Below are 15,947 nucleotides of genomic sequence, written 5' to 3'. Positions count from 1 at the left end.
AGTTCTGTGTGGTTTTTTTTTTTGTTTATTTGTCTGTTTTTGGGTTTTTTTGGTCTTGCATGTGGTTATTTCAATAAATGACCATAGATGCTTTGGTGAATAACTCAGGGAATCACTACTATGTACATTTGCAAGGTGTTTTTCTTAAAAGAACTACTCACATTTCCATCAGCAGGTTCTGGGTTAAGAATTGACTCAGGTTTGGAAAGTGGGCAAGGAATGTTGACTCTCATTAAGGTACACCTCAGCCATCTGATCATCATTTTGTAATCTCTTTTATTGGTGTATATATGAAACAATATCCTTGTTGGCTGCCCATCTGTCTTGAGTATAAGAACACCATTTTCTATTAGCTATTTCCTTAGGCTTCTATCGTCCAGCTCCCCTGGTTGTCATTCTAAGCTTGCTACACATTATAGCAATTATTCATCTTGTCTGACAGTCAAATGTGGGCACCTGGCTTCAATTATTTTGGAATCCTATTGTTTCATTTGGTACTTGGGAATCCAGCTGTGTAAAGCTTTCCTACATTATCCCAACCTACAGAGGAGAGTCCCCACTGAGCATCTCAAGGATGCATTTGCCCCCTAAATAGTGCATTCCTCATTACATTGTTATGTTAGTTTCTCTGAGGCCTCCTGAGGACACAGTCACCTGAGGGATAGGTTTTCCAGTTGTAGAGGGTAGAGCCATGCCATCTTCACTAGGCGTTCAGATTCTCTTTTCCCATTGTTGGCCCAGAGAAGCCTGGTATCTCTTCTTCCACTTCATCTAAGCGCTACCCAGGAGCATACTAGAATCATCACTTTTGCACCTTGCCGGTCTAATTAATCTTGATGGCCCAGGAGGGTGTGCCTGTATTAGCACTTTCTCCCCTCCCTCCTACTGCCCCTCTCAGTTTACAATCTAACATTGTTTGTCCAGGATCCACTCCCACACACAATCTCTTTGCACCTGCTTGTACACGTTGGCCACTTCTGCAGTTCCATTGGAGGAAGCCATCTTTTCAGCTAGCAGGTTCATCTACTGTATTCTTCATTTGGACATGCTGAGATGACTCTGCATAGTCTTTTTTTTTTTTTTTTTAAAGCAGTATGGCTTTATTACCTTGTTTCACAAATAAAGTTGGCTGTCCTGGTTGCTTTTTGGGGATTAGTCAAGGAGACCAAATACATATTCTCATCCAACTCCTTGAACTCTTCCTTTGCTTCAACCTTGGATGGGGCTGCAGCAGGAGCAGCAGTGGTGGCGGTGGCCAAAGAAGTGGCAGCCACCAATGCAGAAGGTCAGCCAAGGAGGCCTTGGCCTTTTCAGCAAGTGGGAAGGTGTAATCAGTCTCCAGAGGCAAAGCCAGTACTCCTTGTACCCATAGATGATAGAATGGAGTGCTTATTCAACGGTGGGTAACCAATCTGAAGACATGCGCTGGCCACATTGCAGATACTCACCAGGAAATGGGAACGCAGTTTCCTCTGTGATATCAAGCACTTCCGGGTTGTAGATGCTGCCATTGTGCAACACCTGCTGGATGGTCTGCCCAGAAGACAAGGGGGACATGTTCAGCATGTTCAGCAGTGTGGTTTCACTGGCTCCCACCTTGTCTCCAGTCTTAATCAGCTGCACATCACTCAGGATTCAATGGTGCCCCTAGATTAGTGGTGATGCCAAAGCCCGGAAGGTGTTCGTCTCGGGCCCCAGACCAGTATTCTGGGATGACACAGTGACTACACAAGGGGCAATGGCACCAGCATGGGTGACTACTGGTACCTTCTTGGCCAGTTGCATTTCCCCGATCTCAGTGAGGTCCTCCTTGGTGAAAACAAAGCACGCATTCCCCAGGTATGAAGCAACAGTTTCTCCAGAGCTGTGTTGTTTTCTAGGTGCCCTCGGATGGCCTTGTGTATCATGGCATTTTTTCCCATGAGCACCACTGCCTCCTCATGGAGGGATGTGCAGATCTGCTATATCTGCTTGAAACCCACATTGTCTGCTCCCACAGTGAAGCATTTTGGGTAATCGTCCAGAAGTTGGATGATCTTAAGGAAGTAGCTGGACTTCCAGGTCACCCTGTCTTCCTTGAGTATCACAGTGGTGTGTTGGGGATTGCCATGCAGGGTTTAAACATGATGTCACTCTCATGACGATGCGTGGCAAGTGAAGCTGCATAGAATTAATTTGGGCAATATAGGGGTCAGAGGACCCTTTTGCAGGCTCAGTGGGTTAGGGGGATGTATAGTTCAGTTCTGATGTGCATCTACCCAGAAAGCCCCATTCTGAGTTTTAGGGTTTCACTCCTTCTTTACCAGGGTCGTGACTTTGGCACAAGAGGGCCCACTCAGTTTAGAATTTAATCTTCCCTGAAGTTCTGCATTCTTAAAATTAGGCCTATGCCAAGCCTTCCTTACTGTCTGCCTTCCAGCTGCAAATATGAGGGTCTCTTTGCTTTAGGTGGTAATTAATATATTTAAGCTAAGCCTGTCATTTACTCCTTTCAGCAGATATGTGGCACTCACCAATAACCACACAAATCCACAATTCTTACAGTAACTATTTCTCCCTTTGTAAATGTGAAACAATTACACCAGCTAGTATGCCTCTTCCCCTATATGTCACACAGTTTTCTACAGGTGAAATTTTTGGCAATGACATTATTATAGCACCCCAGGAACTGTCCATATTCTGCCTGTAACCATTTGGCTAGACAGCGATCCAACTCAGAATTCCATTCTTGGAGCTGGTTTGCTAGGACCATTATGTTAAGTTGGGTTCACTAGAGCCTGAGACAGTCTCTTAAGTAAGTGATTTATTGTGAAATTATCTCAGAAAGAGGAGGGTGAGGGAAGCAGGATAGCATCATGTCAAAGTTTAGCAAAGATATGGTCACAGCTGAAGACTAGCTCCAGACTGATGCCGTGGGGAGGAAGGAATGTGTATCACTCCACATGGTTGGTTCCACCTCGAGGCTGGAAGCCGACCCCAGGCAAAAGAGGTGTAACCTCCAGGTGAAGCAGTCTCCATTTGGCCAAAAGCAATACTCTGGGGAAAGGTAGCAACCGCAGTCAACCCTCACAGCAGCTGGAAGAGGAGAAATCTGCCTTAAAGGAGGGTTTTCAGGGCATCAACGGCATCTACTAGGCCAGTGCACTATTCTCCATTGTTTACTGTACACTAAATATTTCCTTAAAATTCTTCTTAAATTTCTCCTGTGGTTGGTCTGAGTCATTGTGCTGAAAAGAAAAAAAAAAGAGGAAAATAATGACAATGATTATCAGCGTCATCGGCCACCTTGCAATTGAGAATAATCACGACTCTTGTCTTAAATACCCAAGTTACTTTAACCCGGTTACCAGGGTAAGTTTAAAAACTCATGCTTCTAAGAGTAAGCTCTGTTTCCTAAGAGCATGATTACTTCTTGTTAACTAAACAGAAATGGGAAATCATTACTACACTTGGGGGCCCTTACTCACTGGTTTGGGTTGTTGTTTATTTTGGGGAGAGATAGAAAGGTAATCTACGTCCTTGGTAACAGTCAAATAGTACAGAGTGTCTAAGTGCAATCAGTGATCTTCCTCTCACGTTGCCACTTTTATTCCCCGCTGGTGACTCCTGTTAACTATATGGTTCATTCACACGCAAAGGATTCTGGAGTTCGGGATTTCTGAGCTATTTGAGTATAACTGCGGAGAGATGAGAAGCGTAGTATGACTTTAGGACACAATTCTCTTCTCCTTAGCTTTGGAGCACATGGGAAACAACTGTTCTCAGTAGGAGTCTGTCGCCTTTTCTGAGGGGATGACCTCTCAGGGACCTTGAACTCTGGTTGCAGGGACACCTTCTGACTCAGTGTTACTCTCCATTATGAGATTAAATCCTGAGTTTAAAAGGCCTTTCACTTTGAGAACCCTTACTTATATAGGCTAGTCATAGGATGAAGAAAACTAAAATACCCCAGCACCAGGAAAAGGGCAGAGTGACTCAACAAAAAGAAAATGAAATGAAGCAGGGAGAACCACTTACGTTGGTAGATTGGGTGTTGCTTTGGAAGATCTGGATCACTTCACGCACACACCCTTTCACCTGGGGGTAACTCCGCTCATTTAGCTTCCTCTTGATGTTGGCCAACATGTCAAGTTCTTTTAGGCACTGAGAAGCCACTTCAATCTAGGGAAAAAATATCAGTGGGAGAATAACTGGTATAGTTCAATGTCTGCCTTGTGTGGATTCCCCATAAAATACAGCAGAAATACAACAAGTTAAAGACAACAGCAACTGGTGCTCTCACTCCCATGGACTTCAGATCACACCCCACAAGTGCCCGTGTCAAGGTCAGATAACATCATGTCGGCCTATAATCATGATGTGTTATTTTTACTCACATAATTATCATGTGGAATCTTCTTAAATTTGGAGCCCTCTAAATGGCGATAGAGTTCCATGAGGAGGAACTCACATTTCTGAAAAACAAGGAGTTTTTGAATGAAAAGCAGCTTGGAGAGAATACCCCATATGCATGCCCAGGCTAGGCATGACCATACAACTCTTCTGGAAGTTTGTCCAAACAGCTGTGGTTCTAGGAAACAGTCATGTAAAAGCTGAGTCACTTTTTTCTGCAAACAAGTTCTGGTGAGAATTCAGTGTGGTTGAAACCTGGCTCAGAAGAGCAGGCTTCCTTTGGGGCTCTCCACCTCCCCCTGTGAGTGTCTGACTTCTCAAGTGACAGCAGGAAGGACAAGGCCTGGGGTTTGAATCTGACTCACCAACTGCTCCTCAGGCCCCATCTGCCTCTTCAGGACCTCAGATTCCCTGTGACACTCCTGACTTCTGGAATACTTCTTCATCATGCAGAAGGTGCAACTCCATGATTTACTGAGAGGTGGGGCATAAGTGAGCAAAGGGCAAGGCCTCTAAAACAACCACCGTTCCTACTGCTGCCCGTCTTCTCCTTTCAGGAATGGCCAATGGGCACAGGCATGGGATAAAGGTGACACCTCTTAGAATCTCCAAGACCCTCATAAGGTGTTGAGCCAATGACCTCTTTTCATTGAGGGTAGCACCTGGGTGTCACTGGGTGGAGGGTGGTGTCAGGGTGAGTAATGAGCTGTCCTTTCCCCATCTGACCTGCGGAGAGCACACAGATACCTGCCCACCAGGTACCATTGTGGGAAACTTGGCCTTAACCCTTAGTAACCTTGGACCTCTGTTAGCCGGTTGTGAACAAGACAAAATGAAGGAACCAGGCCATGTTTCTGCCATTTCTGAATAAGCTCATAACACAAACCACTGGCAATGCAATCCCTGTGAACAGGAGCTCTTGCTGGAAAGGTTCTAGGAAAGGACAGAAGCAGCATGTAGGCAAAGGATGCAGCCACCGGCCTCAGCACCCACAGGAGAGAGGAGAACGTTACCCTCCTGCTGCCAGTGTCTTTAAAGAGCTCCCGGATCAATGGTGCTGCTGGAGCCCGTGCCTACGGCTCTGCTCTTTCCCCACCAGGACACATTTAGGACCTCTGCAGGGGGACTGCGCCTTAGGAGGAAGGATCCCTAATAAGGGAGGAGGTGACTCATCTCACAAACCTCTCAGTTTTCACAGGTGGGATGTGACACTTCTCATGAAAGTATTTTGAACAAGTACCACAGCAGAACAGCTTTCCTGCATCCTGGCAGACCTCACATATGTACGAATTTTCCTCCTGGAAAGTAAAACATGTATCTCAGGTGAGACCCCAAAGACCAGCATGATGGGAATCTAGAACTCACAGCCGTTTTTGAACCTGCATGGACACTCATGTCCTTCTCCCTGGGCTATTTAGGGACACATGGAGTTGAGATTTCAGAAGAAGAAATCATGTTCTCAGTGAAGTTCAGGATGAGGGCTCTGTGTGTCAGACCAGAAAAGTTGTTCCTATAAACCCAGAGATTCTAACACAGAAAGACTACCAACAAAACAAGACAATGATTTTATAGGCATCTGAATCATTTTGGTATCTTGCAGGTAAAACAAGGTTTTGAAATAAACTGTTAACCCCATTTGCCTGCACCATAGTGACTAAAATAACTCTTGGAAAGATGGTAAATTGAGAATTTAATAAGGCAGAATAAACTTCTAAGAAAGGACTGCATCCTATTTTCATGGGTGTAGGCTCCCCATGAGCTGAAGGGCCTGGGAGAGGTTCCTAGACTGTGGATTCTGCGCCTGGAGGCCCCTGTGCCTGTGACAATGTCATGGACACAGATGACCAGTGGGTGCCAGGGAGGATGGAGCTCCTTGACTGTGGGAACCTGGGGAGGATTCAGAATCAAGTGGTCTGGGTTGAAGCACAGGCATTGTATTTTTCTTAAGTCATAGAGAGAGTAATTTGTGCAACAGCATCATCTATGGACTATTAAACAATCCATGTCCAAGTGCTTGTCAGGCTGATGAAATCAGAATTTCACTGAAGGTGGGGTCCAGGCACTGCTATTTTACAAAGGTCTTCAGGTGGTTCCAGGGTGCAGCCGGAGTTGAGATTTAGCCTGAGCAAGTGTGGTTATTAAGGCAGGGGTGTTATAAGTCAGTGTTGAATTGGCCTGTATTATCTCTCCCAGGATAAATTATTAACAGAGGTGAGGGTACTCCTTCTGAAACAGCTGCCCTCTCCTCCCCACTGAATCTTGGCCATGGGTAGTGTGACATGACCTTCTGCGTCTCCGTTCATCCCAAAGAACCACAGCGTGTAGGATCCTGAATCCATGCTACGTTTCCAAGAGAAAAACCCTGTGAAATTCTGCAGCTCTTCTAGGACACAGCCTCAAAGATAAAATGAATTGAAGGTCCCCACTATAGCAGTTCTTTCAGAAGGTCACTCTCCTCTCCACTCCATCCAATTCCCAAGATGTTAGCTGACTGATTTTTCAGGGGTAACTGACTACCACCCACTAAACTTCCATTGCTTTTGCATGTTCACTGTAATGACTTGGCTCCCTCCCTTCAGGCAGCCTCAGCTTTTAGCTCTAGCCAAGAGCGAAGAGGTCATAAGCAAGTGTGATCAACTGGACAATGGCCTGAGAGGTAGCCATGTCACTGCCCACCTCTTTGAATGGCCTAAGATCCCTGTCCCTTCCCCATTAGTTATTCTCCCATGTTAGACAATGAAACTGAAAGAACCCTTGAGGTCAAGGATATTGTTTCAGTCTCTTCTTATGGCCATTGGGCATTATACATTGAATCAGTGAACAGATGAGTATTGTTTCATTTAGGTAGCAAGGTTATTTGCTATCTCTTAAGCAAATACAGCATAAAATAAATGATTGTACTGGGTGAGTACATGACATTATTTCACACCATTGCAGCTGTCACTAGAGCTGCTACCTGGTGCTGAGAGTGAAACTGATGTTTCCAGAAGGAAGGGGCTGCATCAGCAAGAGAGGTCCTGAGAGGCACAGGGCTTCCACAGGGGTAGCAATGGGTCCTGAGTTCTGTCACTTTGGGGAGCTTCTGTTCTTAATGAAGGAGAGAAAATAGAGAGGCATCTGCAGCTTGTTACTGAAAAGTGTTGCAGCTATGGACAAGGTGACAGGAAGTTGCTGGCCCTTTTAGGTCATCTAGACTGACTCGTGGCACCTGAGGAGTGGTAGACACACTGCTCGTTTAAGTAGTCAGTGAACAGGTCAAATAATAATTTCCCTTCAGTAACCCAGTGGATGAAATGCCCCAAAGACTGATAGTTCAAACCATCCACAAAATCAGACGATATAAAGACCTGGACCTCACTTTCCCGGTGGACGATGAAGTCCCCGTGGCCAGCTATGTGTGACCCATCTTAGGAGCCTGTGAAAGTCACGGATGGCCATTGCTACCTGAACTCTAAGAACGCCATTTCTCACCTTCTGCTTCTCAAGTTCTCACTCATATCCCTCATGGAAAAGCCGTTACCATGTCCTGAATATACACTGCGCTGAACATATTTGTTTGTTGCCTCCATAGCCTTTTTCCACAGAGGGAGAAATCACTTTCACAGATAGAAAGGAGGTGAGCACAGTCCCTGAGGTGGAGCCAAAGGGGTGGCAACAAAGTAAACATTTTCCAGGTCAGACCCTCAAATAGTATAGCAATCTTCCATCCTCCTGAAGAGCAAATAATATCCACTTGACAAATAATTCTGTGTGTCTGCATGTATATTTCATGGAAAGATGGAAGAGTTGTAAAGTTTGTAAAGAGAATTATGCTTTTAGTTGCCTATCTCATGAAATAACATATGGTTTGTACATGTCCCAAGATAAACTCTCTACTAGACCCGCTTTATGTAGTTGATGGTGAGCAAACCTTTGCTTCATCAGATTTCATCAGTTAGAAAATAATAACTTTGATGAAACAAACCTGAATTTGAATTGAAGATGACTCTGTGACCTAATTAAGCAATGCTTTAGGTATTTCATAATTATATTGCTTTTACAATTTTGACACCCTTACCACATCTGCATCTACAGCTAATACTCATCTGAGATCTATTTTGATGGCTCCTTACCACCTCCATCTCAAATGGTTTACCTTTCCAAGATGACCTTGCACATAACATGATGTTCAAAGTAGCAACTATGAAGACATATGTGAAATAAAAGGCAGATAGAGAAGTGGAGGAGTCTTAATTATAACAACAATATTAAGAAATTATAAAAAAGGATGCTGAACATATGAAACCAGTTATATAATAACAACTTGCACAAAGTAACAATCACCTCATTTTTCCTGTTATGTGTTTTTGGAGGCACAGGTAGATATCCTTCCTGAAAGAGAAGAAGATTCAAGTAACTGGTTAGCCTGTATCCTGTGTAGTGAGTATGGCATTTTCAATCTCCTCATAAATGTTTCAACCTTAATGTCCCACTGTCAGCTCAAACCCAAGGTGTCTAAATGAGAAATTCCCTTCTTCTCCTCATCTGTACTTCTTCTACAATTCAATTAGTGGTAGCCAGATCACCCTTGAAATTATTACGCGTCTTTTGATTTCCTCTTTTACCCTTAACTTGTGAGAGGTTTTCCTTCACAATATGTTGACACCTCTCATCACTTTCCCATTCACACCAGCCACTCAAACTTGAGTCCTTACACCAGAACTATTCAATCAACACACACGTATCCCACCCCGTCTGGGTGTCAGACACTCTGGACAATCTTGGGCACACAAAGATGGACAAGCCCTAGAAGGTTCTAAGAAGAAAATAACAATGCATGGACGGATAAGTATACAACACTGTAAGAGGGACATTAATAGTGGGTTCAGGGAAAGGATGACCGTGCAGGTCAGTCAGGGAATATTCAGAGAGGAGTGACATCTGAGCTGAGCTTTGTATGTTGAGTATAGTTTCATAGGGCTGATAGGGAAGTCATTTCAAGGCCCCATGGCTGAGATACTGTTTTAAATATGTCATTTCACACCTCAGGAGACCTCACTGGTTCTGCGTTGTTTATGTGATGAGTTTAACCTTCTTAGTTGGCATTAAATCCCTTCACAAACCATCCAGTTGATAGATTCCCCTGCATCACAGACAATTCATCTACCTCAACCTGTGGAGCTACATTAGTTGTGGTTTTTGTTTCATTCCATTCTTTCTCTGCAGCGACTTCTGCCCACTTGTTGAGCTGTAGACGATCTTCTTTCTTTCAGTGCATAAATTTGTCTGCAAGCCCTTCTTCTCCCGCCTTCCCCTCCCAGTCTGAATGACCTTTCCCCTCCTCCAAGCTCCCACATCTATCCTGACGTAGCCCCTTTGACCACACTGAGGTGCTGCCTTGTACTGAGGTGTGAGTGTGGGGCACCTGTCCCCAGGGAGCGTAAACTCAGGAGTTTCACGGCTTTAGCTAGAACTCAGCAAGTATTCAGTGAGCAAATAATGTCCTTATCTTAGAGTGCCACAAAGAAAGTCACACCTCCCGCACCCTGCCACTGGAATACCTCCATCAGCGTTTTTAGGGTCCTCCCACCACAGCGCACACTCAGCTTCCAGTTACTTGAGTTTTCGTAGCCTCCTGCAACTTCAAATTCCCTGGGTGTGAACCATTTTCCATCCTCTCCCCTTATGAACTTCACCGTGCCTCCTGTAGACGAGGGTAAGTTAGTGCTGAAACCTCTAACCATAGAGCTCCCACCGCCCTGGATCTGGAGTCGCCCAGTGTGGGCTCAGGATCAACAGCAGGAGAGTAGGGCCTTCCCTTTCAGACTTAGAATCCCCAAACCCAGCCTGTAAGTCTCCTCCAAGGAGATTTCAGCTTTGTGTGCACATTTCTTTGAATTTTGTGCAACTAAAAATTGATCATTACCATCAAAATTAACCTTATAAAATTATTTCAAAATTGCCTCCAAGGAAAAGCAAGCGATTCTGAACGAGAGGATTTCAATTTGCTATTGAATTCTGGGGACAGAGAACAGGTGAGGCTCTCTCGTGGCCCTGGGGCAATGTGGAGGCAGAAGCTGGAGTTCGGCTGAGATCCCAGGTGGGGCCCTGCAGCTCAGGATGCACCATGGCAACGTCTGTGCCATCTATTACAACATTTCCATCCAAGTTTAGTGGCATTATTGACCAGAGATTTTCCATTCCTTAATACATTGGTAGCAGAGTTTAAAATAATTCAGAACTATTATTCAGTAGAAAATTTAACTTGTATGACACAGACAGCCATATACTTAATGACATTAATCATTAGAAAAATCAAAACCACAATAAGAGACTACATCACACCCACTAGAATGGCCATTAGAAAATAGACAGACAATAACAATTGCTGGTGAGAATTTGAGGAAGTTGGAGCTCACAGACATTGCTGGTGGGAATAAAAGCACCGCTCTACTGTAGAAAATAGTTTGTTTTTTCATTAATAAGTTAAACATAGGATTACCAGATCATCCAACAATACAATCCCAGGGTATATACCCAAAAGTATTGAAAAAATATGTCCACACAAAAACTTTACACAAATATTCAAAACAGCATTATTCATAATAGCTGACAATAAAAAGGAATGAAGAACATGGATGAACCTTGAAAACATCATCCATGATGATGTGAAACAGGCACATGTTATATGAGTCAGTTGATACAAAATGCCTAGAACATGCTGATTTACAGAGCAGAAAGTAGATTAGTGGTTGCTTAGGGCTGGCTGGTGGGGTGAGGTGGGAAAGGCATTGACTCGTGTGAGACATGGGGTTTCCTTTAGTGAGGGACAAAAATATTCTAAAATTAGATTGTGATGGTGGTTGTATAATATTGTGAATCCACAAAACAAACAAACAAACAAACAAACAACCCAACAAAAAATTCTTTACTCTAAATGGTGAATTGTCATGTATGAGTTATATCTCAGTAAAGCTGTTTAAAAAGAGTTATAATGCAAACATTTGTATTAATTGGTGTTCACATAGCCATATTGAGAGAAATCTGATATGATCCATCATAACAGACAGTGATTGCAAAGCTTTGTAATTTAAGAATCACCAAATACTTTGCCATCATTATGTAAATTAACTCTCAAAGTCACACCATGTAGTCAGGTTTTGCATTATTGTTCCTTTTTGTAACTGAGAAAGGTCCCCTTCTTTACTAGGTCACTCTTCGCATAGCTGAGGTTGGGACTCAAGATTTCTGATTAGAAATTCTGTGATCTTGTCAGTATACCAAGCTCCCTGCCCTGCTGATGGTCATCCAGAAGTGACACAGGACATGAAGGTGGAGGCTGTGGGTCTCTTCCCCTTTTATTTCTGATTCAAAGTAAAATATGCCATATTTTCACCCATAGACTGAAGCCCCTGCACGTCTGTTTGGATCTTTGGGCATCTTCATGGACACTTCCATGTGGGCTGAGCGCTTGATATGTACTATTTCTTACGGTGTGAAAATGTCATCTTAGGGATCCCTCCCTCCTCTCAATCCAGACTCGGGCCCCACTTCCTTGAACAATGCATAATTCACAATAAATAGCTCCATTATTTCTTGGTATTTCTTCACATAGGAGATGCAAATTAAAATAGATCTTGAAACCTACCTCGTTCCAGTTTTCTCTTAATTAAATACCCCTTCATTTCACCACAGGTCACAGGAAGTATATCACTCCGAAAATCCACATTTTCTTCTGTGTGCGTTCTGCGCCCTGAAAGAGAAAGTTTCTTCATTCTGTCTCATTTTGCAATTGCACATGTACCCCTCCTCGTACGTTGAGGTCATTCCTATAAAGACGTAGGGGTACTTGGAAGCTGTATCCCACAAATCTCTAGGGTTCCCAAGTCTTTTTTCTGGTGGCATTTTTCATACATAGCTACAGAATGTCCACCTTGATTTTGCCTCTCACATCTCACACAAAACAGAATGCTTTAGCCGAAAAGCCAGCATCAATAAAACTCTCTTAACTCCCAATGTAGTCAGCCCACTGATTCCTATATGACAACGAAGCATACAGCTGCTGTCACAGTTCTGCAGGGGCCTCTCCAGCTATACTATGTCACTGCCGTTGGGTAGCAGGAGACCAAGCCAGAGACTGGAGATATATCTTCCTATTTGAGTTGACGAGTAAGCAGAGAGAGGATAGTGATGGTATCCTGATGGAGATGGCGTCTGCCTGCTGTTTTTGTTCTCCGCCTTGCCTCATTTGTCCCTCACATCAGCTTTCTCCATAGCTGCAAGAGGAGCTCAGAAAGTGCTAGAACAATCTGCCAGTTGCCTGGCTGGCTGGGTCATGGCAGTGTGACCATGGTGGCCCCTTCACCAGAAGCTACAGCCAAGGCACTGATTGTCTAACTCTATGTTCATCTCCTCCTGTCCACACAGTTCTCTATTACGTCTCTGTGGTCACTGAAGACAGCTGTCCTCAGAAAGGGATGAGGTCTTTCCTGCATCCTGATCAGTCCAGAAGCGGTGGATGATAAATGGTGTTATATAGACCAATTCTGAACGTTCTGGGTCTGTTCTGACCATTGCTGGTCATGGTGCCTCATTCTCCTCCCTGCCAGCATGGAGGGCAAAGCCTTCGGAGTGTCTACTGAATTTAGATTTAATTCTGGTTATAATTTTTGGGAACACTTTTCCCTGCTTGTCTCTGACTCTTCTGGATGAAGGTCTGAGTGTGTATAAAAATGATTGGGAAAGAATGCGAATGATGCAGCCACTGGAATAGCACACTCAGATTTTGTGGCAGTCAGGGAAGAATAAAAATTCAGCTAACTGAGGCAGAAACAACTAGCAGGTGTGGGAGATGGAGGAGCATTACTAATACCCGCCTGTCAGGTCTGCCCTGAGTCCTTCTTCCCTGGTACCGCTGTGGTGCAGCTCTCCCACCACATAGATGCTGAGCCTGCCGTTGTGCATCAGATCTGAGGAAATGGCTGGTGCCAGTGTCTGCACATCCCATGCAGAATAACTATGAACATTTTCGCTACACTGATTCTCTGTCACTCAGTGGAGGGCTGCGGGATGACAAGTGCCATGTAGACATCATGGACAAAGAGGACCATTGAGGCGGACTGTCCTGTCCCACCTCCTTCTTACCCAATCAAGGACTAGACATAATGAACAGAGCTGAAAAATCTCTGGTTACAGCTGGTCACGGGCCCACCTTACACCTGGCTGATGTATTCCCCATAGGAACCTCAACAATTGTTAATGCTTCTCTTTCAGGGTCACTGTGTGTGCCCTTAGGATTGTACTTCTTTTGTGACAGCCAGGCTTTCACTTGCCTCTCTCATGCAAACATGGTGACTATTGTTGTAGTGGTGATCATAGGAGGCCTAAAACAATTATGCTTTACAAATTTGTTAAATTCTGAAGGGAAAAAAATGAATGAATGTGGTCCTAGCCTCCCTTGGTCAGATTAATGGTAGTGGCTGGTGGAGAGGTGTCTTCATGGGGAAATTGCCAGAATACGCTGTGTGAGGTGATTCTTTTTGGAGGAAATTCTCCATGGCTTTCCACATGCCTCAGGGTATCTTTTCAAGGATGTTTGAATAGCAAACTGTCTTGGAAGCTGGAGATAATGTAGCCTTCCAGGTGAGAGGGCAGTTTTATTTCCTGATCAGCATAAAATAGAGAACATCTCCCTCTTTAGAAATATTCCAGGAAAGAAAGTCTTCCTCCTTTCCTATTAGGAGATTTGCTAAAGTTCGAGGGTGAAGGTTGTATTCTGTGTCTTGATAAAGATTTGAATTATATAGGTGAATATTTTAGTCAGAATTCATAGAATGACATACTTAATATTTGCATATCACATTGTACATTTTATCTCAAAATAAAATAAAAAAAGAAATACCAAAATATCGACATGTATTTATTGGTATGTATGCTAAAGTGTTTGGGGGACGTGTACTGATGTCTGCAACTTTGAAATGTTTGAAACCTGAAGATGGGTAAATGTATGGATGGGAAAATGGATAGATAGACAGAAATGTGATAAAGAACAGTACATGTTGTTTGTTTAGTGTAAAACTTCCCAAGTTTTTTGTAGCTTTAATATATTCATTCTTCAATGGTGGAAAAAAGAGATTTTGGTGAGATGAAAGCTTATTAAGCAAAAAAATCTTAAAGTGACAGTTACAATAAAAGAAGAATTTTCTTTAGCCACAAAGAGATTCTAGGAAACAATGCAGTAATCAATTTATTATAATGAGGAAAAATAAATGTTAACCTACAATTTTTTAACTTTTTGAAAATATCTATCAAAATAAAGACACATTTGCAATACAACACTTGGTGAGTATATGCTCACTAAAAGAACCAAGGATTTGTTCAGATAGACCAAATGTGAAACCAAAATGGAAACAATGCTGAGTACATAAAATGATGAAGAATTTGTTTTGGTAAATATTGACTGCAAAGTGGTAATAGTTTCAAATTTTATAATTAAAAAAATCACAAAATATTAAACAACAACTGCTTAATGATGAAGACAGGATGTTCTGTTTGGGGAAATTTATGCTAAGATCCATGTCATCTTTTCAGACTGGGTATATAGAAATTACAGAAATTTTATCTCCAATTTCCAAACCAGCAGAAGAAAAAGATGGAATATAGAATTCTATCTTATTCCATCACAAAGCAAAAAAGAGATGCGAAAACACACATGAAAATGGTTAGTAATAAGTTGGAATATGAAAGTCTACATATATCAGGAATCATAATAAAAGTAACATAACCAATAAAATTTAACTATTAAAAGTTTAGGATTATCATGAAGGGTTGAGAAAAGTTGAGTGTCATTATAAGAGACATAAAAAAAAGCTGTATAGGAAGGCTTAATGAAAAAGGAATAAAAAACATAAAACAGAAAAGTTAATGTAACAATATTAGCACCCTAAAAAAGAGATTTGAAGGCAAAAAGCATTAACAAGGATAAGGAGGACAGTCTGTAAGGATAAAAGAAGAAACACAAAGTTATATCAGTCATGAACTGCCTCAAAGTGTTTAAAGTAAAACAAAAGTAAAAGGAGGAATTGGCAAATACACAGTCATGTGGGAGAATTGAACACGTCTCTATAGGAACCTGATGGAACAGATACAACCTAATTTACTGTGGACCAGTAGATTTAAACAACAAAGTTGTGCTTGAAAAAGAGGATGTTATGGAAGAAGCCAGAGCCCATCAAATAGTTCAAATGCATGTTATTTTAAAGTGACCTAGAACATTTACAAATATTGATCACACATGAGGTTCCAAAGGGACTTTCAACAAATTTTAAAGGATTGATGAAGTCTTCATATTGTGTTCCATACATAAGTTTTCATTCCTAATTTACTAACAGAATATCTGAATTTGTGAAAATGTCACAGTGTAAGCAAAATACTATAGTTCATAATTCCCTTAGAGCTGGCACGGCCAGCAGTTTAAGATTTGAAGAGTGAGATGAAAGCAGAATATTGTGGGTAGAAGAGATCTCAGGAAAGCGTCACACAAAAGGGATAGACCTCAGGGGGAAGACATATTTTGC

At 42.6% G+C, this 15,947-nt stretch overlaps 1 protein-coding gene and 1 pseudogene across 1 annotated transcript; both read right to left on the bottom strand.

Moving 5' to 3' along the window:
• Positions 1-930: 930 nt before the first annotated feature.
• Positions 931-2,111, bottom strand: LOC109374236 (60S acidic ribosomal protein P0 pseudogene; annotated as a pseudogene).
• A 677-nt stretch (positions 2,112-2,788) lies between these two features.
• On the bottom strand, positions 2,789-12,161 carry LOC109373817 (nuclear body protein SP140-like protein). Its single transcript, XM_019628011.1, has 8 exons — positions 12,020-12,161; positions 9,933-10,075; positions 8,716-8,763; positions 5,575-5,690; positions 4,758-4,866; positions 4,377-4,454; positions 4,018-4,161; positions 2,789-3,227 (listed from the first exon to the last, which is right to left on the bottom strand). Exons 1-8 carry the CDS (start codon positions 12,144-12,146, stop codon positions 3,159-3,161), a joined length of 834 nt encoding a protein of 277 aa, XP_019483556.1. The 5' UTR covers positions 12,147-12,161; the 3' UTR covers positions 2,789-3,158.
• Positions 12,162-15,947: the final 3,786 nt, after the last annotated feature.

The sequence above is a fragment of the Hipposideros armiger genome, unplaced genomic scaffold (assembly GCF_001890085.2).
Source record: "Hipposideros armiger isolate ML-2016 unplaced genomic scaffold, ASM189008v1 scaffold_17, whole genome shotgun sequence".
Taxonomy (NCBI): domain Eukaryota; kingdom Metazoa; phylum Chordata; class Mammalia; order Chiroptera; family Hipposideridae; genus Hipposideros; species Hipposideros armiger.
The sequence above is the reverse complement of the archived record's forward strand: the minus strand, read 5'-3'. Positions and strand labels throughout refer to the sequence as shown.